The sequence below is a fragment of the Euleptes europaea genome, chromosome 12 (genome assembly GCF_029931775.1).
Source record: "Euleptes europaea isolate rEulEur1 chromosome 12, rEulEur1.hap1, whole genome shotgun sequence".
Lineage (NCBI taxonomy): Eukaryota > Metazoa > Chordata > Lepidosauria > Squamata > Sphaerodactylidae > Euleptes > Euleptes europaea.
In genome coordinates this window covers 17999521-18020982 of record NC_079323.1, presented here as the reverse complement: position 1 = coordinate 18020982, position 21462 = coordinate 17999521, and the positions used below count along the sequence as shown (strand labels likewise).

Sequence of the window (21462 nt, the reverse complement as noted above, 5' to 3'; positions counted from 1 at the left end):
AAAGGGGGGGGGTTGGCCTTGCAGTGCCCCGGAAACCCTCTTTGGAGGCACTGTGGTGCTGCTACGGCCACGCCGGCCCTGGCTGCTGCAAGACTCAGGAATGGGCTGTGAATTGGGTTGCCAACCTCCAAGTACTAGCTGGAGATCTGCTATTACAACTCATTTCCAGCTGATAGAGATCAATTCCCCTGGAGAAAATGGCCGCTTTGGCAACTGGACTCTATGGCATTGAAATCCCTCCCCTCCCCAAACCCTGCCTTCCTCAGGCCCACCCCAAAAACCTCCCACCGGTGGCAAAGAGGGACCTGGCAACCCTAGCTGTGAATCTGCTGTGTGGTGTAGTGGTTAAGAGCGGTGGTTTGGAGTGGTGGAGTCTGATCTGGAGAACCAGGTTTGATTCCCCACTCCTTCACATGAGTGGCAGAGGCTAATCTGGTGAATTGGATTTGTTTCTCCACTCCTACACATGAAGCCAGCTAGGTGACCTTTGGCAAGTCACATTATCTCAGCCCCACCTTCCTCACAAGGTGTCTGTTGTGGGGAGGGGAAGGGAAGGCAATTGCAAGCCGGTTTGAGTGTCCTTAAGTGGTACAGAAAGTCGGCATATAAAAACCAACTCTTTTTCTTCTGCCTTCTGCATCTCTTTCAGCGGGTTCGGCCTTCCTTGATTCTGTAGCCCACATAGGAAAAATGCACCATTTGAATGGGCAGCACGCAGTTCAGTCTCACTGCCACAAATACATGAAACTGAGCTGTATCCTCATGTTACTAATTCACCAAAGGCAGCCAGAGCCATTTCATATACTTTAGATCTATGCCTGTCAGAGAGCTGCAATCAAAATCTGCGTCCTGGTGAACATAAAACTATAATATGAGTGTTTACAAATGCTCTTCTGTCATGTTCCTGCTTTATGGTTTTAGGTGCACATTTATCTTCGGTGGATACCTGACAAACATAAAGTGCACAGTTGCTCTAAAAACTCAGTAGCAGCAGCACAGTCCATTAAAAATGCAAAGAAACAAACAAAAACGCAGCTGATCTCTGTTCTGCTTTTATAACAGGAAAGTGTGTCTGGGTTTCTATTTGTATGACTGAGTATGAGTATTAATATGCTTTCTTAGGCCTGTGTCTGAGTATTATTGCTAGTATAACTAAGTGCGGCAGAGACTATAATTAGAACTGTCTGGGCTCGGGAATGTGAAGCGTAATTGAGTGCAAATGGCTATAAAAGCGAATGTGGGTAAATTAGTATGAAGTTTTTAGTTCCTGTGAGTTTAATTGATTGTGACTAACAGCTGATTTGCATGGGCTAAAGACTCCCCCAAGTAATGCTCTTGACTGGACTTCTCACATTGTGCAGCATGAATGGAAGGGACACTGATATTTCTTTTTGATTTCATGTGCGGTCACTGTCGGTTCACTTCATTTTTCTTGCCACAAAAGATTAAGATATAGATGATGACGTCTTGGATTTTAAATGACTAATGTGATTTTCGAGAACCCTGATAACTTCCCTGGCAATACATGCGTCAGCATTTAAATGATTCTCAAGAAGTTATGCATTTCTTTTCTGCACTATGTGCCATTTTTTATGCGCATGCCATTTTTATAATCGATACAACAATGACATTGAAAAATGGGTTCATTTTGAATGGAAAAACCGGGAATGGAGAAAGAGAAGCTGGTGTGAAACTAAATGTACAGATTTGTTTCTCACAAGGGAGAAATTGAAATCAAAATGGGGATATTCACGTGGAACCAGACTGCTTCATGCAGTTCAGCCTCATGGTGTAGTGGTTAAGTGTGGTGAACTCTAATCTGGTGAACCGGGTTGGCTTCCCCACTCCTCCACATAAAGCTTTCTAGGTGACCTTGGGCTAGTCACAGTTCTCCTCGAGCTCTCTCAGCCCCACCTACCTCACAAGGTGTCTGTTGTGAAGAGGGAAAGGGAAGGCGATTCTAAGCCGGTTTGTTTCTCCTTTAAAAAAAGGTAGAGAAACTCAGCATATAAAAACCAACTCTTCTTCTTATGCACAGAGTTTTTGCCTTAGTGAGACTGGGGAACAACAATTCCTTGAACTCTCCTGATGTTTGTAGGATAGCCAGGGACTGTTCTGAGTTATGAAGTGGGACAGGGAGACCTGTATTCTAATCCTTCACATCTATAATATCCACAATATTTACAGTTTCAAGAGGGTAGCCATGTTGTTCTGCAGTAGAAGAGGGGGATTCAAAGTCAGTTACACCTTAAAGATCAGCATGTTTTCCAGGGTATAACCCTTCAGATCTGATGAAAGGAGCTTTGACTCTCAAAAGCTTATACCCTGAAAAACTTGGTAGTCTCTAAGGTGCTACTGGACTGAAATCGAACAGTATTTACCGGTAACTATTTTTTCCCCACAAGGGAGGGCTAAAGAGCTTCTTGGGGGTGTTTTTCAATGGAAAAATGATAAGGGTTCAAAGGGTCAAAGAGGCCCCTCATGGTTCTCTACTTTCAGTGTGGAGCCAGTGTGGAGTAGTGGTTAAGAGCGGTGGTTAGGAGCGGTGGATTCTAATCTAGAGAACCTAGTTTTGTTCCCCACTCCTACACATGAATGGCGGATGCGAATCTTGTGAACTGGGTTGGTTTCCCTACTCCTACACATGAAGCCAGCTGGGTGACCTTGGGCTAGTCACAGCTCTCTTAGAGCTCTCTCAGCCGCACCGACCTCACAGGGTGTCTGTTGTGCAGAGGGGTTTAATTCTTCCTTCAGTGGTAGAGAAAGTCAGCATATAAAAACCAACTCTTCTTCAAAAAAAATGCAGGTGCATGTGGAAATTTTGGACACCACAGGGGTGTATTACTTTAGCATGCTGAGTGGTCAAGGCAGGTAGGTAAGGAAGTGTGTAGACTCTCTCTCTGATTGGCTCAGAGGCAGAGCATCTGCTTGGCATGCAGAAGGTCCCAGGTTCAATCCTTGGCATCTCCAGTTAAAGGGACTAGGCAAGTAGGTGATGTGAAAGACCTCTGCCTGAGACCCTGGAGAGCCACTGCCAGTCTGAATAGACAATACTGACTTCGATGGACCGAGGGTCTGATTCAGTATAAGGCAGCTTCATGTGTTCATGTGATTAAACAAGTTCCCCGGAGGAAAATGGCAGCTCCAGAGGGTGGACTCTGTGGCCTCACATCCCAGCTGAGCTGCCTCCCCTCCCCAAAACTCCCCCATTCCCGGGCTCTGTCCTCAAATCTCCAGGAATTTACCAACCAAGTGTTGGCAATTCTAATTGCCCCCTCCCTGCAACCTGAAGAGGTATAGACTACCACATGAGCCTTTCACCTTCTAGTTCTGCGGCATGTGGTGACAAGGCCGCAGCCATCCTAGTCGATTATAGGGCCTCACTGGGGTAAAAGAATGCTTCTAAGCATGGTTTGCCTGTGTTTTGCTTTGACTTGAGGGGAGCAGACGCTCTCTGCCCCAGCATAAACTTAATTTCCCAAGGGCTGAATAGTGTGCAAATACAACATGACCCTAAGTCCTGTGTGTTCTGAGTCACTTTGCCTTTCTGTAAAGTCCCTTTGCTTAAACGGAAAGGAAGAAAAGAATACCACTGAGAGAACTGTGGGGGTAATTTTATCGGCAGTCTCCTGCGAACACGAAAGCAGCAAGCTGACATCCTGGCGGAGAGCATTCTACAGTTTGATTGGCAGGGAAGCAGAGGTGTAGCCGTGTCAGACGATGGGTCTCGTCTATGAAGCCATCGGATCGCAAGGTTATCTTCAGATACCAGATCATAATGTGTAGAACTTCTTTGTGCGAAGGTTCTCTCTCTGCTCTTTTTCTCTCAGTAACGTCCCGATACCGCTACCTGCTAAACGATTAAAACTGTTTGAATGCAATTCTTAAGCTATCTTAACAGATCAGAGAATAGGGGCTAGCCCCCCCCCCCCCTTAACTTCTGCAAGGTGAACTTTTTAACATGTTTGTCCCACTGGCATTGAAAGATGAACGGAGTAGTACTTTGGTTACTGGGATGCTAGAGACACAACGCTAACGCTCAGAAAAGAAAGGCCTTAGATAACGGAGAGAAGTAAGGCCTCTTTAGATGTTTGCGGGAGGCTGATGGAATATGCATATGGGCCAGGGGAGCAGGTTCACAGTGGCATTCTCTGCTCCTGATCTGCGTGCATTCATTGGAATGAAAAAAAGCCATTGTATGTACAGACACGTATAACACTCTCCTCGTGATCAATAAACGTGGCTTTTCAGAATTGTATAGAGAATACACCTATTTTCAGTCTGTGAGTACATGAAAGAGGTCTACAGAACAGAAATATGGATCTAAGGATATTCATGTAGTAAATCTTACTATAACAAGACAGCAGCTGCTTCTTGTTTCTCATTCTTCTAATGTCACTTTGTTTTTAGCATGGGTAGTGTAGGCATTGTGGGCTCGTCTATGAAACTTGTCTTCATGTTATGGACGTAGGAAGCTCTCTTATACAAAGTTGAGGGGAAAATATCACTAAGGGAGAACATTGTAGAGGTTTATATAATTATGTATGGGGTGGCGAAGGTGAACAGAAATAACTCCCCCCTTCTCCCATACCGCCAAAACATATGCATCCATTGCTAATGAGCAGTAGGTTCAGGATGGATACAAGGAAGTACTTCTTTACTCAATGAGAAACTGAAGTGTGTTATTCATTGCCAGTGGACATAGCGATGTCAACAAGCATAGACAGCTTTAAAAGGGGATTAGACAGATTTGTGGAAGAGAGGTCCATCAATGAATACTAGCCATGGTGACTAAAGGGAACCTCCATATTCAGAGGCAGCAAACCTCTGAATACCAGTGCTAGGAGGCAACATCAAAGGCACGGTTTGGCTTCTACTCCTTGTTTGTTGGGCCTCCAGGGCAATTGGTTGGCTGTTGTGTGAAACAGACTGCTGGACTAGATGGGCCACTGCTCTGATCCAACAGGGCTCTTTTTCCATTCTGATGAGTCAGAACATTGGTTTATCTAGCCCAGTCCTATCAGTTTCGGCTGGCATCAGTCCTCCATGGTCTCAAGCACAGATCTTCCTCAACTCTACTAATTTATATCCTTTCTAACTGGAGATGCTGGGCAACAAACTGAGAACTCTCTTCATGTAATGCCTGTCTTCTAGTACCTATAAGAACATAAGAAAAGCCATGCTGGATCAGACCAAGGCCATCAAGTCCAGCTGTCTGTTCACACACTGGCCACATTATCCTGCCGTTGTTCCACAGTACCTAATATAATAGGCATGCTCCTCTTATACTGTAGATAATAGGTATGCATTATGACTAGTATTCATTTTGACTAGTAGCCATGGATAGCCCTATTTTTCATGAATATGTCCACTCCCCTCTTAAAGCCTTCCAAGTTGGCAGCCATCCCCACATCCTGGGGCAGGGAGTTCCACAATTTAACCATGCATTGTGTGAAGAAATTATTCCTTTTATCTGTTTTGAATCTCTAACCCTCCAGCTTCAGCAGATGCCCCCATGTTCTGATATTATGAGAGAGGGAGAAAAGCTTCTCCATGTTCACTCTCTCCATACATGCATAATTTTATAGACCTCTATCATGTCTCCCTTTAACCGCCTTCTTTCCAAGATAAACAGCTGTAAGTATTTTAACCACTCCTCATAGGGCAGTTGCTCTAGCCCCCTGGTCATTTTGGTTGCTCTTTCCTGCACCTTCTCAAGCTCTGCAATATCCTTTTTTAAGGTGTGGTGACCAGAACTGCACTTATCTATGGTATCTGCTCCTTTGGACTGTTGTTTTTTATTACAGTATGGAATAAGAAACATCAGTAAAAAAACATCTGTTAGTATCTGGCACAGGGGCTACAGACAGCTACCAAGTTGTTCATACATCAAAGGGAACATGGATAAATAACATGCTTCCCTGTAAGGGAAAAAAAACCCCAAGACATTCCACTTGCATTGTTCTTTATGTTGGAGTCCTGAAAAGAATTTGCAGAAATAAATGGAAGGTCTGTATGATTTCAAATTCATTGCCATCCTAAAATTATTATGGCCACTGTAGGTGAAAGCTACAACCAACACTTGACAAAACGTTTTGTGTCCTTCATGCTAGTTCCATCAAAAACAGTCTGGAAATTAGTCGAAAAGAGCAAGATTCCAGTAGCACCTTAAAGACTAACAAAATTTCTGGCAGGGTATGAGCTTTCTGAAGAAGTGAGCTGTGGCTCATAAAAGCTCATACCCTGCCAGAAATTTTGTTAGGCTTTAAGGGGCTACCGGACTCTTGCTCTTTTCCCAATAAATTAAGGGAAGAAGAAGAAGAAGAGTTGGTTTCTGTATGCCAGACTTTCTCTACCACTTAAAGGAGAATCAAACTGGGTTATAATCCAGTGTGATTACCTCCAGGTCACCCAGCTGGCTTTATGTGTAGGAGTGGGGAAATAAATCCAGTTCACCAGATTAGCCTCCACACCGCTCATGTGGAGGAGTGGGGAATCAAACCCGGTTCTCCAGATCAGACTTCACCGCTCCAAACCACTGCTCTTAACCAATACACCATTACACCACGCTGGCTCTCTACATCACGCTGGCTCATTTTGTTTCATATCATGCACCCAGGATCAGCATGAGTCTCTCACGCCATTTCTGTGTTTGGCAGAGCCAGGGCAACCTCAGTGGACTTGGGGGAAGGGGATCTCAAGCAATGGCTGGATAGCTAGCTCAAACAAATCTCTGTTTCTCACAGACACCCCAAAGTGCCACCCCCAAATGTCTGAAGTACTTACAGCAAGAAAAGGAGGACTGCACCAAGCATGGAGCAAAACAACAACAACCCAAGAGACAACTGATACAGTAGTAGTATGAATTTTAATTCACTCGGAGACCCCTGTGCATTTCACATACACTTCATTGGGATGGGGGAGAAGTATTCATTGTAGTATGGACATTTCTCACAGCAACAGATTTGGGGGGATCAGGTGGAATAAAAAGCCCATGCAAAACATATAGGGGTCTCATGGTGAATTAAAATTAATTATTCCACTGCATCCTCTCTCTCTCTCTCTCTCTCTCTCTCCTCTCTCTCTCTTTTTGCTAAGGCACTTAACAGGCAATCTGGAAAGGTGAAATATAGCTCAAATCTGAAAAGGAGATAAATGTGTAAGCATCTCCCTAGAAATGAGAGGCTAGAAAGTTATGAGGCAAATGACTGTGATACTTCATCTGAAATTTGCTATGCACATTCTGCAAAACACAAAGGGACCTTGGAGCACTTTGAAGTCTGATGCATTCACCTTTTAGGGTCAAGAGACATGGTGTAAACGTTACCTCACAACAGTGACCAGAATCGAGCAAAATTAAGCTATAATAGGTGTCGGGTAGAATGAGTAATTCCACTTCGTGAGTTTTTTTTTAAAGCTGAGAGCATAAGCATAAATACTGAAGCTGGGAATCCTGTTGCTTGTTTGGGGTATAGGGAATTTGCAGCATTAGCCAGAAGTTTAGATTAGATTTACAGACTACGATAGAACCTCATAAGGGTCTATTAACATAAAAGCATATGTTGTATTCTGAAGTATGTATGCGCAGACAGATGTACCATCAAATGAAGCATGTAGTCTGTAAGTGTAAAAGTCTAAGCTTAAATCTAATCTAAACTTCTGGCTAATACTGCAAGAGAGCCAGCATGGTATAATGGTTAACAACGGTGATTTAGAGTGGTGGACTCTAATCTGGAGAAACGGGTTTGATTCCCACCTCCTCCACATGAGCGGCGGATGCTAATCTGGTAAACCGGGTTGGTTTCCCCACTCCTACACATGAAGCCAACTGGGTGACCTTGGGCTAGTCACAGCTCTCTTAGAGCTCTCTCAGCCCCACCTACCTGACAGGGTGTCTGTTGTGGGGAAGGGAAGGTGATTGTAAGCCGGTTTGATTCTTCCTTAAGTGGTAGAGAAAGTCGGCATATAAAAACTAACTCTTCCTCTTCTTCTAAAAACTAAACTGGCAGTGCATCAACAAGGAACTAGGATGTAAGCATTGCTTTCTGCACTGCACTTTACTCGAACCAAAGTGTAGTGACGTCGATCCCAAAAGATGTGCGCTTGTCAAGATCTCTGTAACACGGATGAACTCTATGCAAGTCAATGAGACGATTCTCGTAATAGCTCCATAAAGGTGTTCGCCAAAGGCTTTCATGAGGGTACTTAGGTGATTAGGTAACAACTGAGCCCAAGCTCCTTAACTGTATATGAGATGTGTCGCTAAAGAGCTACTATTATGGTGAAATTGGCCTTCAAGTAACTATATGCAAGAAAGAGACTCAGACAGGTTATAATCTGGCAGACAAGAGGAAGCCATTCACTGCAAGCGCAAGAGTCTTGGAAACAAGCGGAGAAAGAGCCAGTACTGGTGCCTGGAAATAAACCCGATACAAGACAGCTTTTCCTTCCTAGGGAAACAGCTGTCAGTGGTACAGCTGAGCACTTGTAACATTGCAAATATTCTTAACTGGATCTAGAAACTTGTGAGGGAAACCTGAGAAAAGGACTCCGAAGGGAAAAGCCAGAAGCGGGGAGGGGAGGAGAAGAAAGGGGTTCTCTTCGTTTAGAATGGATTAAGACAGGGATGGAAGGGAAATAAGCCCCAGGGACACGCCAGCCTCTTCCCGCCTTGAATATGCTCCTTGTGAGGAGACGTTTGAGGAGGAGAAGCCTACTCTTTGCTATGCGGCGGTCTCCAGCACTGTGAACAGCTCCTTCCTATTTAAGCAGTGCCAGGTTTCATAAGCGTGCATTCACTTGTCGAGGTGCACAACTTGTGGCAGCGTGAGGGGGAAAATCACAGCACACATCAGACTTTAAAATACAGGCTTGCGTTATTTAACAAGAATTATCCTGGTGTAGGGGAAAGTGTACCTCATGAAACTGCCTTATACTGACTCTACCAAGGTGCGTATTGTCTACTCAGACAGACACCAGTGCTCCAGGGTCTCAGACAGAGGTCTTTCGCTTCCCCTACTACCTGATCCTTTCTTTAAACTGGAGATGAAGGGGAATGAACCTGGGGACCTTCTATATGCGATGCAGATGCCCTCCCATTAAGCCACAGCCCTTCGCTAAATCTTTGCAGCAGTTCTTTTAGGTAGGTAGATCGTTCTGGGATCAACGCCCAGCATTTGTGGGTTATTGTCAGGAGGTGCTTCTCCTCAGCTCCACTGTGCCTTGGAGTGTAGGCCCATCTGCGGCCATTTTAGCTTCCTTCATTCTTTGGCACCAGCCTCCCAGCAGCTTTATCAACCGGAAGCAGGATCAGCCTACAGACCAGTTGGTTAACAATTCTAGTTTTTGTTTTTTTTAAGCACACCGATGCCTTCATCGGTCCCTTGCCTGGCTTGATCCTCCCCAAACCTCTTTGTCTCTTTTACATCCCATACGGTCTGCTTTTGGCCCGTAGTCTCTTAGCTGTTCCATTTACCCAGTTACACTGCTACGTTCTGGCTCCCCCTTGACAATTGTTATCTGTGTGGTCTGCCATCCCTAAGCAGATGTGCACTGAGTGTGAGACAGCTTGTGTCTTCCCACCCCAGCCCTGTGAGTAAATGTAGGACCCAGAAATTTTCAATACCTGTCAGCCTGCCTGGCAGGGGAGAGACTGTTACCCTCCAGGGCTGAGCTGTTGTCATCTGTTCTGCACTTCCCTTCCAGCCCCTAAAGGTATAAATGGAACTGCTCCCTGGAAAGAAAGAAGCCAGTGTGGTGTATTAGTTAGAGTGTCAGACTAGGATCTGGAGGACCCAGGTTCAAATCCCCACTTTGCCATGCAAGCTTGCTGGGTGATCTTGAGCCAGTACACATCCATCCATCCATCCATCCATCCATCGATCTATCGATCTATCGATCCATCGATCCATCGATCCATCCATCTATCCATCTATCCATCCATCCATCCATCCATCCATCCCATTTATACCCCACCTTTCTCCCCAATGGGGACGCAGGGTGGCTTACATCATTCTACTCTCCTCAATTTTATCCTCACAGCAACCCTGTGAGGGAGGTTAGGCTGAGAGGGTGTGATTTGCCCAAGGTCACCTAGCGAGCTTCCATGGCACAAGTGGGGATTTGAACCTGGGTCCTCGAGATACTAGTCTGACACTGTTAACTACTATCAACCAAATAAATAAAAGGAACTGTCCCCTGGCTTTGGGAAGGCAAGGCTGAATGGCCGACTAGGGGTGGGGAGATGATGGTGTGCATATGTCATCACCTGGTGCCAATCCCCGCCTCACTGCAGCCCGCCCCAGCCAGCGATTGGCTGTTCACCCGGCGGGGGTGGGCAGAAATGCCCGGCCATGCAGCCACGGGGGCACAGCCCAGGAGCATGCAGTCCCGGTGGCAGCCCTCTCCCATTTCCCAGGAAGAACCACAGCCCCCCAGCCGCAACTGCGGCTAGAGGTAAGTGTGTTTACTAGAGAGGCTAGAGGTCTGTGTGTTTACCACCTGCTCTTGTCTATTCACCCTGTGGTTTAGTCAGGTAGTTTTGATGCTAGGGAATATGATCATTTTCTGGTTGTTATTAGGTGTTCCCTTCTCTTTTTTGTCATTATAAGCCATTTTAACTCTGGATTGAGTGGAGAAAAGCACCTAAAATAAAAATGAATAAGCCATCATTTCATATTCATTGCTTGGCAACACTGATGTTGATGAGACTGAGCGCATTCATGGAAGGTGTTTGCTGCAAAATATAATTAAGACAAAAACTGTGCCTTGTTTATTAAAATATGGGGAAACATTGCTTATGGTGGATATGATCGCCTTCCCGTAGACTGCCGGTCTAAACAATCTATGTTCTTTGCTATGCTGTTTGCTAAAGTTCTGTGTGTTTATTGTTGGAAGTGTAATATTTCAAGGTTTATTTAACATGCATATCACCTTCAGGGAGTCATCCAGAGCTACAGTCCTTGTCCTTTCCAAGAACAGTAACAAACCTGCTGTGGAAAAGAGAGTCATCATACTTTTCAAATATGAGATATTAAAATAAAATGTCTGTCATGGCAGTTGACATTTGGTGATTGTAAACATTGTTGAGTTGTGGATTCAGAATGAAATGCCAACCGGTCCTGGCTTGGACGGGCACGGAAATGTAACAGCAGCATTTGTGAAAGCGGCCACCTGAAAGCAAGTTTCCATTTTGCTTTGCCATTAACCTTTTTTCTTTTGATCAGAAGCAGCAAAGAAATTGAATTGTCAGAGGGTTTTTTTTTTCTTTCTCCCCCCCCCAATACAGTTTGTTCTTTTCTACATTGGAGTTTACCTCTTTTTGACGTGGGAGTAATTCCAAGTCTTTTCAAGAAAGAGCTGACGTGGGGACTTGTTCATTGCAAAACGGAGCGCTCAGCTGCAACAGTTTTAATCCAAATTGTCTATTAAGCTTTTACAGGGAGCCTGCTGGGAGAGGCTGAGTCGCCCAACCAGCATTTTCCCCTGTGCACCTGCTCTTTTCAGTGCACCGGTTTTCTCTCCTTTTTGTGACGAAAAGCATACATCAGACATGCCACAAATGTGAACCCCCCCCCTGTGATTACATGCTTATATGTATTTCCAAGCCAGTATTTTGAAATGTGGGGAGGGCGGGAGTAAAAGTCCGGAGAGCATCGGCTGGAAAGACTCGCACAAGGCATCTCCTCTTGCTTCCATACTTGTAAATCACCCTGAGGGGTCTGTTCTCATCTTGTTTTGATGTATCACCACAAAAAACCATGGGTGGGGATAGAGCTTCTATTCGGTTAGAGGTGTCTGGAACAGACTTCCTGGATGTTGTTTACCTGGATTTCAGTAAAGGGCTTGACAGGGTTCTCCATGATGTTCTGATGGGTACACTGGAGAACCGCGGACTGGGCTCTAGGAGAGTTAGGTGAATAGGGAACTGGTTGGAGAACCGCTTCCAAAGAGTAGTTGCCAATGACATTTCCTCTGATTGGAGGGAGGTGTCCAGTGGGGTGCTACAGGGCTCAGTTCTGGGCCTGGTACCTTTCAATATCTTTATAAATGATCTGAAGGGGTGGAGGGGCTACTCATTAAATTTGCACCAAAATTGGGAGGAGTAGCGAACACCCCAAAAGATAGAGATAGAATTCAGGAAGATCTGAACGCACTGAAAAAATGGGCAGAAGTGAACAAGATGCAATTCAACAAGGAGAGGTGCAGAGTTCTACATTTGGGTGGCAAAAAAGAGAAGAATTCATACTGGATGGAGGATACACTTCTGGGTGTGGACAAGATCTTGAGGTACGGGTAGACTGTAAACTAATTATGAGCAGTCAGTGCGATGCAATGGCAAAAAAGGCTAATGCAGCCTCGTAGTATATTAAGAGAGGTATAACATCCAAATCACAAGATGTCATGGTCCCGCTGTACACTACGTTGGTCAGGCCACACCTGGAGTACTATGTGCAGTTCTGGAGGCCTCACTTCAAAAAGGATGTGGACAGAATGGAGTGGGTGTAGAAGAAAGCGATGAGGATGATCAGGGGCGTGGAGACCAAGCCCTAGGAGGAAAGGCTGAGGGACTTGGAAGTGTTCAGTCTGGAGAAGAGGTGGTCCTTCTTCTTCTCCTCCTCCTCCTCCCTTTCTCTCTCTCAGAGAGTCATTGAGTGAATGAATGAGTAATCAGGATACCTGGTATCAGGAGGATCATGGCTAGCACATGCTTTCGATATGTGCAGTTTGAAATGTCTAAAATGTCTAAAAAGAGGTAAGATGCATTGTGTGAAGAAATACTTTCTTTTGTCTCTTGTGAGTCTGGTAGCTGAATGAGGTTTAGCTTTATGGGAGAAAAAATTCGTATCTATTCCTATTATATTGGAATAGATTGTTCTCTATGTAATATGTCTTCCATTTCAGTGGGACAACCTACAGTGGAACCATCTCCCCATATCTGTAACCCGTTTCATTTAAGGCTCCCCAAGTCCATAAAATCCACATCCTTTTGGTGACAACCCTGTTGCAAGCAACACTCAATGGTACAAGATGTCCTCAGTTTTAATGATAATGTGCGCCATAATGATGAACTGCTGTGCAGCTTGGTGTCAAGATTTGACGGTGCCTGTTTGCAAACTTGGGGGGTAATTATACACGGTTGTCTAATAGCTTGTCTTATTGATGTTGCGCTGACATGTTTTTAAGCAACATTTGATGATTGCAGATAGTTAATGGTACAGATTCCCGGCTCATTAGCAAACTTATGCACTTGATTTGTCTGTTTGGCTGCAGGTGGAAACAATAGGCGATGCGTACTGTGTGGCAGCCGGGCTCCACCGGCAGAATCTAAATCATGCAAAGCCCATTGCCCTGATGGCCCTGAAGATGATGGAGCTGTCAGAGGAGGTGCTCACACCAGATGGAAGACCTATTAAGGTAACCTTCTTGGCTCCGTATTCCCAGCAGGCAAACTGAACTCATGTGCTGTACACATTAATCCTTTGATCGGGCAGGCGCAGCGCCCCATAGCTAGAGTGCGTGCTTTTGCCGTAGCAGTGCCAATTTTGTGGAATAATCTGCCAGAGGAGGTATGTAGAGCCGGTTCTTTCCTTATTTTGAAGACTATCTGAGGCTATTCCCTTTCAGAGGACTTTTTTTTTTTAAGCAAGGTTGTTCTGGAGGGTTGGCGCTGAACCACTTCAAACATTCCAAACAGGCAGTTTGGTTTCTGATAGTGCACTGTTTGATTCTAAGTGTTTTCAAGGATTTCACTCAGTGAGCCGCTTTTGAGATGGTGATAAAGAGGTGCTGAAATTTTTAAACAAATGTTTTTTGGTTTAGTTTTATTAAACGTTTCTGTCTTCGCTAATCGTCAGTGCAGGCATACAGTGGTCAACAATAAATGCAACAAGGGAAATACTCAAATGTTAAAACGCAACAAATTAACGCATCATTCTAAAAAAGCCATTGCCCAAAATCAATACTATGAATTATAAGAAGTTTACAAAGGCTCTGCAGAAAAGGACCACCTTGTTGGCTCTCTAGAAGACTGCATAAGGAAGGTGCCCTATGGACTTCAGTCTGTGGTCTTCTCCAGCATAAATGCTCTGGTTGTCAGGTAGTGACTGGGTTACAACTCATGCGCAACAGAGGTGAAAAACAGATTGTTGTGTTACCTTATGTAACCAATGGGGAGACATTGAACTGCTTGTCATGGGTGGAAAGTTCCTGCAGGACTATGATTTATTTATTCCATACATTTTTATTCCACCCTGCCTCCAAGGAGCTCAAGGCACTGGACTTGGTTTTCCTTGCTTTCATTTTATCCTCTCAACGACCCTACGAGATAGGTTAGGGTGCAAGGTGTCACCGGCCCAAGGCCATCCAGTGTTTCTTAATGAGCAGGGGTTTGAACCCAGGTTTTCTCAGGCATAGTGCAATTTTCTAACCACTACAGCAGACTGGATCTCAGGGAGTGTGATAGAAAATGTCATAACTAACTGCTAAGCATCAAGGGAAGTTACAAGAAGGGTCTGCACCACAGCTTAGGAGCAGAGTGCGTACTTTGCTGGTAGAAATGTTCAGTCTTCAGGCTAAAGGATCTCAGAGAGCAAAGCCTGGAAAGAGTCTTTCTCATAACAGTAGAAAACCATAGTAATTTTGAGTACAGAGTACTGAGCGGCTTGGAATAACGCACCTACTGTAAATGTGAGCTCCCTTATAGGATAGCATGGAGCTGAAAAATTAAATTAATTATTTGATCATGTCACAAAATGTTGATGACCCACAAACCTTCTTTCAGAGTTAGGTCCTGATCTCTGGATAGGAATGCTTCATAGAGGGCTTAGATATTCAGCATCTTATTGTTGGGATATGCATTAAGGTTGTGCTGCACATTATAGTTTGGAGGCATGGATCCATTCTTCCCAATGACACAGAATTCTTATACGTTCCACCATGTCCAAGAGCAAACTTTTGAACTGCGGGTCCCTGCCTCTAGGTTTAAAACTAGCCTTGTAACAATTCCCTGTGTTGATCCCTTGAGCCGCAAAGCTTAAATCTCCACTGTTTATTAGCTAGAAGTTACAGCAACAGTGTGGCCCTCTGACATTTCACTCTGCTGCACATGTTACCTCCTGTTTCCCTTTGGCTGCTTGCACCCAGGGTTGCCAGCCTCCTGCTGAGGAAGAGGGATCCCCTAACCCCAGCTGGTGTTTCTCACTGCTGCTCTGAGCAGCAGCGGTAGAAAAATAAAATAAATAAATGGCCACTGGCCAATGGCATGACATCACTTCTGGGAAAAGTGATGGTACACTGTCGGCCAATGGCCGCCCCTCCATGTCCCTGCTCCATGGTCTCCCAATGGTTGAAAGGCTAGGTCTGGCCTGGCCACCCTACCTGAGGCTCCAGTGACAAACAGTGCCACCCTAAGCAGAGTTGTTATCTTCTAAATCCATCAAAGACAACAGGTTTGGAAGGTTGCAGCTCTGCTTAGAATTGCACTGTATGCAAATATTCTTCTCCTCCCTTCATCTCGGCTCATACCGCGGACTGAAGGGTCCTCTTTATAGCCACCAATGTTCTGATATTGCCGCTTGCTTAGATTGCCTGTTATTTCTTTCTCATTAACTTAGCAACATGGCGAAACTGCCCGTATCTGTGTTGGAATTCGCTTATCTGTTCAGTGTGCAAACAAACCAGAGACACGCGAGGCTGCCTTGTTTGCGGCAGCTTCCGCTAAACCTCGGGAAACGTTTTGTGGATTCTGTAGTAGCTCTATTAGGAAGCATTGCTGATGTTGTCTGCAGGGTGATTTATCGTTTTTATTTAATCGTTGAATTATTTTACCTATCTCTATATTTTGTTAAGGCTTTGGGGCTGAAGACAAACATATATTCTAGCAGAAATATAGCGTTGGTCAGTTCTTGCTTTCCTTTTTGATTTAGTTACGTAACAAATTTATGCATTATTTATCCAGCTTTAAAGGAACTGATGTTGGGTGCCAACATTACCCATTGCCTCCAGTATCTGTCTCTGCTTCTTATTAATTTTTTTTAGATCTCCCTGGCAGCATATAGTCTACTTAAACAAAAGTAATCATAATATTGCCGAAGGCTTTCACGGTCAGAGTTGATTGGTTCTTGTAGGTTATCCGGGCTGTGTGACCGTGGTCTTGGTATTTTCTTGCCTGACGCTTCGCCAGCAGCTGTGGCAGGCATCTTCAGAGGAGTAACACTGAAGGACAATGTCTTTCTACACACTTGACACTGAGAGACTCTGTCCTTCAGTGTTACTCCTCTGAAGATGCCTGCCACAGCTGCTGGCGAAACGTCAGGAAAGAAAATACCAAGACCACGGTCACACAGCCTGGATAACCTACAAGAACCAAAAGTAATCATCTTTACTATAATGGAGTACACATTTTTTCCCAGCAGTGAGTCAAGTACTGACCATGGCTAAGTTGGAGAATCAGACTCGCATCCTGTTTTCCTAATGTTCTTAGTGTTCCCAGTTGCTAATCGCGGCAGTGTGTTGTGCTTCTCTCAATAAGCTGAGTAATAACACCTCGTTGAACAGCAGGAGCTGGCTATCAAGATGATCCGTGAGATATAATAAACTACAGATCATTAAACTTAAACTCATTAATGAGCTTGCAGTGCATACGGTCGAATTATTGTCCAGCTACCCAGTTTAATTTGAGTTGCCCTTGATTCGATAAAATGGACGTAATTGCACCATCTTGGCATTAATGGAGTCAAATTCTCCAGGAAGATAATCCTTCACTAGTTCCTACAGGGTCATGACTGGTAGGAGGACTGCCAGGTTGCTGCAAAGGTATTAGCCGCCCCCAGAGACCCTGCCCTTGTGGTAGAGATGTAATTGAAACTTTAGCTCGTTTTGTATTTAGCTGTTATTTGTATTCATCTGTAAGAGCTAAATATATCAACTGTATCAACAGAAGTATAGTGTCCAGATCACAAGAAAAATGCTGGTATCGCTTTACTCTGCTCTGGTTAGACCTCACCTAGAGTACTGTGTTCAGTTTTGGGCACCACAATTTAAGAAAGATGCAGACAAGCAGGAACATGTCTAGAGTAGGGCAACAAGGATGGTGAGGGGTCTGGAGACCAAATCATATGAGGAAAGGTTGAAGGAGTTGGGTATGTTTAGTCTGAAGAGAAGACTGAGAGGGGATATGATAGCCATCTTCAAGTACTTGAAGGGCTATCACATAGAGGAGGGTGCCGAGTTGTTTTCTGTTGCCCCAGAAGGTCAAACCAGAAACAACGGGTTAAAATTAAATCAAAAGAGTTTCCACATAGATTTACATAAATTTTCCTCTCACCCAACCCCGGGTACCCAGCTTTTGTGTTTAGGCTGGGTTTCATCCCCCTATTTTCTTCCACTAGCAACTGGTCAGGCCAGTGAAAATTCTGGCTGACTGGCAGTCATACTTGTTAAATATGTAATTACCTGCCGCATTGGTGAAAAATTTGCTGTGGAACTCCATGTGAGAATGCATACATGTTGACTCTGAATGATCGTACTCTTATCTGAGCATAACTACTAACTTCAACCCCCATTGCCACTAAAAGATGTATTGGGCGCATTCTTTGGGCCCACATAAGCGATGCAGTTTGAATGTAGCTGTGCAGCTAGAGATGTATCTGCCTACTTAGCAAATGATTTCCTTTAATCGACCGGGGAAATTGCCTTTAGAGACAGTCGAATCCTAAACAGAGTGACACCCTTCTTAATCCATTGAAGTCAGTGGGTTTACAAGGGCCTTGTGTAACTCTCTTCAGAGTTGCAGTGGGTGAACAAAAATTGCTAGCCTCTGTAACATCTAGTAATGTATTTATGTGTTAGATAGGGTTGCCAGCCTCCAGGTACTAGCTGGAGATCTCCCGCTATTACAACTGATCTCTAGGTGGCAGAGATCAGTTCCCCTGGAGAAAAAGGCCACTTTGGCAATTGGACTCTATGGCATTGAAGTCCCTCCAAACCCTGCCCTCCTCAGGCTCCATCCCCAAAATCTCCAGGTATTTCCCAACCCAGAGCCGGCAACCCTAGTGTTAGAATAAAAGCAATTCAATTATTACTACTTGGTTGGCTGAGCTTGTCAGGAGAAAGACTTGAGGACTTTGGGATTTGTCCCTGAATATAAGATTGGGATGTGTTTACATTTTTTGGATAGAAAGCATACTTACTCAAGAGACCTTCATTAGATTGGCCTTGTGCCAAAATACGGCATAGCTGTGGTTTCTTGAAAGTATTGATTTTAAGCTTCCTCGTGCATTTAAAATGCAGTTGCTCAAACAGAAAATCTGGGCACCATCCAGCCAAAGCTGAGCATTTTTAAATCCCATTGATTTAAAGAGGGGTTCCCCAATCTTTTTGAGTCTGCGGGCACTTCTAGAATTCTGACATTGGATAGTGAGCGCAACCACATTATGGCTGCCAGAAGAGGCAGTGCCAGCCACAAAATGTCAGGGAGAAAGGTTATGCATAACTGTAACAGGAACACTTCCCCATTTCAGGCAGAACCTCTGTTTAACAGGGTGCCTTTTAAAATTGAACATATTGTTGGAAAATATTTTCTTGCAAACGCACAGCTTCTCTTCAGTCATACAGCGAATATCCTTGGGCTGTGGTGGCAGCTGCTGCTGAAGCAGCTTCTCAAAAATCTGCACAGCCTATCAGATCTCCAATAGCTGATCAGAAGCCCTACTGGGCACAAGCCCCACCCACTTGGTGGGCTCCAGGAAAGGTGGCTGTGGACTCCATGGCACCCGTGGGCACCACATTGGGGAACCCTGATTTAAAGTAACAGAGGTGAATCATCCCATTGAAATCACTGAGACTTTGCTTGGGTTGGATCGTGCCTTTTATTTCTTATCTTTCCCATGTTTCTTTTCTATACTCAGTTACATTTTAATAGCTAAAATTAATGCTGTGGTTGGAATTTTCTGGAGTGTTGACCTTCAGAGGGAGAGGGAGAGAGACAGTGAAGGAGAGATCATTGTGGGTGTAGACTGAGCATATTAAATCCTAGGAATTATGGCTTAGAATTGGACCCTATGAACAAGTTCCACACATGCTAGACAATCTGTGTTGCGGAGCACACTTCCTCTAACTGTAAAACTTCTGTTTTACAAGGGCCCATCTGGACCCACTGATCTTGCACAAACGGAAGTTTTAGCGGAAGAAGAAGTGCACTCTGTGGCACAGACTGTCTAGTGTGCATGAAACATTCATAGGATCCAAGCTACTATATTTTGTTCTCATTTTTAAGTAAAAAGGTAAAGGTCCCCTGTGCAAGCACCGGGTCATTCCTGACCCATGGGGTGACGTCACATCCCGATGTTTACTAGGCAGACTATGTTCACGGGGTGGTTTGCCAGTGCCTTCCCCAGCCATCTTCCCTTTACCCCCAGCAAGCTGGGTACTCATTTTACCTACCTCGGAAGGGTAAAAGGCTGAGTCAACCTTGAGCTGGCTACCTGAAACCAACTTCCGTTGGGATCGAACTCAGGTCGTGAGCAGAGCTTGGACTGCAGTATTGCAGCTTACCACTCTGCACCATGGGGCTCTTACTCATTTTTAGCATGCTGAAAATATTGCCTGAGCATGTAACGTGATCCAGTAAAGCAAAACAAAATAGGCAGAAGGGAAGGCTGTCCCTTTAATTCTTAGTTCAAATCTTACTGTTTATCTAGATGGATGATTCCAGGGTCTGTATGGATAAAATAATATTGTTTAATGTTTGTGCAGTGCTTTCAGGAGTTCATAGTACCTCACAGGGATCATCTTCACAGCAGCCCTGTTAGGTAGATCAGTATGGTTGTCCCAATATTGCTGAGGTTGAGAAAGCATGTGACTGCAACACAAGTAAAATTTAAACCCATGACCTACTGCTTCATAGCTGACACTCAGCAATGGTGCTGGGGGAAAGAGTCCCTGGGGCAGGGGAGAGGGGACACACGCACATGCTGAAGCCAGGCGCCAGCAGCCCTGGTGCCCACTGGCCTTCATGTTGTGCCGGCCAAGCTCGTTGGGGCATGGCGGGCATCGTGGCGCTTGTCCGAGCTGGTGCATGATGTTCATGGGTAGCTCGTTCCCACTGCCAGACTGGTGGGCGTGCTGATGTGGGAGGCGGCTGGGCAGGCCCCGGTGTAGGACAAGTGGGAAGCGGTGTGGCTGGAGATGCTGCTGCAGCGAGCCTGCTCCCGATGGCAGCCAGCCCTGCACAAGGTGCTCCAGGGGGCCTCTTCCCTGAAGCACCCAGTCAGCAGCCACAGTCTCTGACCAATGACTGCTGCCGTGGCCCGCGCCACCCCCTTCCTGCTGCCCCCTCTCTAAAGACAAGAGACAAAGTTCTCATGGCATTCTGGCATAAAAAAGAAGCCAAATCTTGAACTGTCGGGATCCTGAGTAAAGCTGGGTGCCACTGTGAAGATGGAAGGCTTGAATATCAGGGGTGGGGTTTAGCCCCTACCACTAGGGTTGCCAACCTCCAGGTACTAGCTGGAGATCTCCTGCTATTACCACTGATCTCCAGTCGATAGAGATCAGTTCACCTGCAGAAAATGGCTGCTTTGGCAATTGGACTCTATGGCATTGAAGTCCCTCCCCTCCCCATACCCCGCCTTCCTCAGGCTCCACCCCAAAAACCTCCCGCCGGTGGTGAAGGGGGACCTGGCAACCCTACCTACCACAATAGCCTCTTTGTCCACCCTCTTCCCCATATACATGCAGCTGGAGAGATTATGGCAAAAAATACACACACACCCATGGGAAACCCTTCCTGTCTTATTGATGAGCATGTTGCTTGTTAATAGTGTGCCTTTTTTAATCTTCCCAGTTTGACATGTGAACTTGTTTTTGAGAGTTCCAGTCTTGCCAGAGATGTTGATTGGAATCTTGACTAACGAGAGGGCTTTTTTCTCTCCCTTAAAAGTTATTCTCAATGATTATTTTCATATCTTTAGCTTGCAAAGGTGGCACTAATGGGTATGAGGTGGGGGGCATGTAGGCACAGAGGGAAAGCAAATGCCAGTTTGCAGGAGGTTGCTAAAATCAACTCTACAATTATGCAGATTCGTTGCCCTCAGCCTTGGCGGTTGAAAGCCCAGGGGGGGGGGGATGGAACGGTTCAAAACCTGCTTCAAAATGTGCTCCTTCCTAGTGAAGAAAATCATGTTGATTATGGAATTTATGGAATTCAGAATGTTGAGTCTTTCGGGGGCTGAAAATCACAACGAATAGGGAAGTGCAGGCAAAGGTGTCTTATGAGTCAGACCATCGGTCTATTTCTTTTCTTTCCCCTTTAAAAAAGTATGCTAGAAAATGCTGGAAAAATTTGACTTTATTCAGGATCCGCTTTATTCGGGATCCGCTTTATTCTGTGTATCCAAGTCTCCTTAAAAAATGCAGCCCAACTGAGTAATAGAATCATCAATCTTAAAACACAAGAACAGC

The 21462-nt window shown here is 45.0% G+C and overlaps 1 protein-coding gene across 1 annotated transcript in view; it reads left to right on the top strand.

Annotated features, from left to right (window-relative positions):
* The window catches only part of GUCY1A2 (guanylate cyclase 1 soluble subunit alpha 2), a 182272-nt gene that overhangs the window by 99431 nt on the left and 61379 nt on the right, over positions 1-21462 (top strand). The window contains exon 6 of the mRNA XM_056858331.1: positions 13273-13416. Within this exon, the coding sequence (XP_056714309.1) occupies positions 13273-13416 (144 nt within the window). The remainder of the gene's footprint in view (positions 1-13272; positions 13417-21462) is intronic.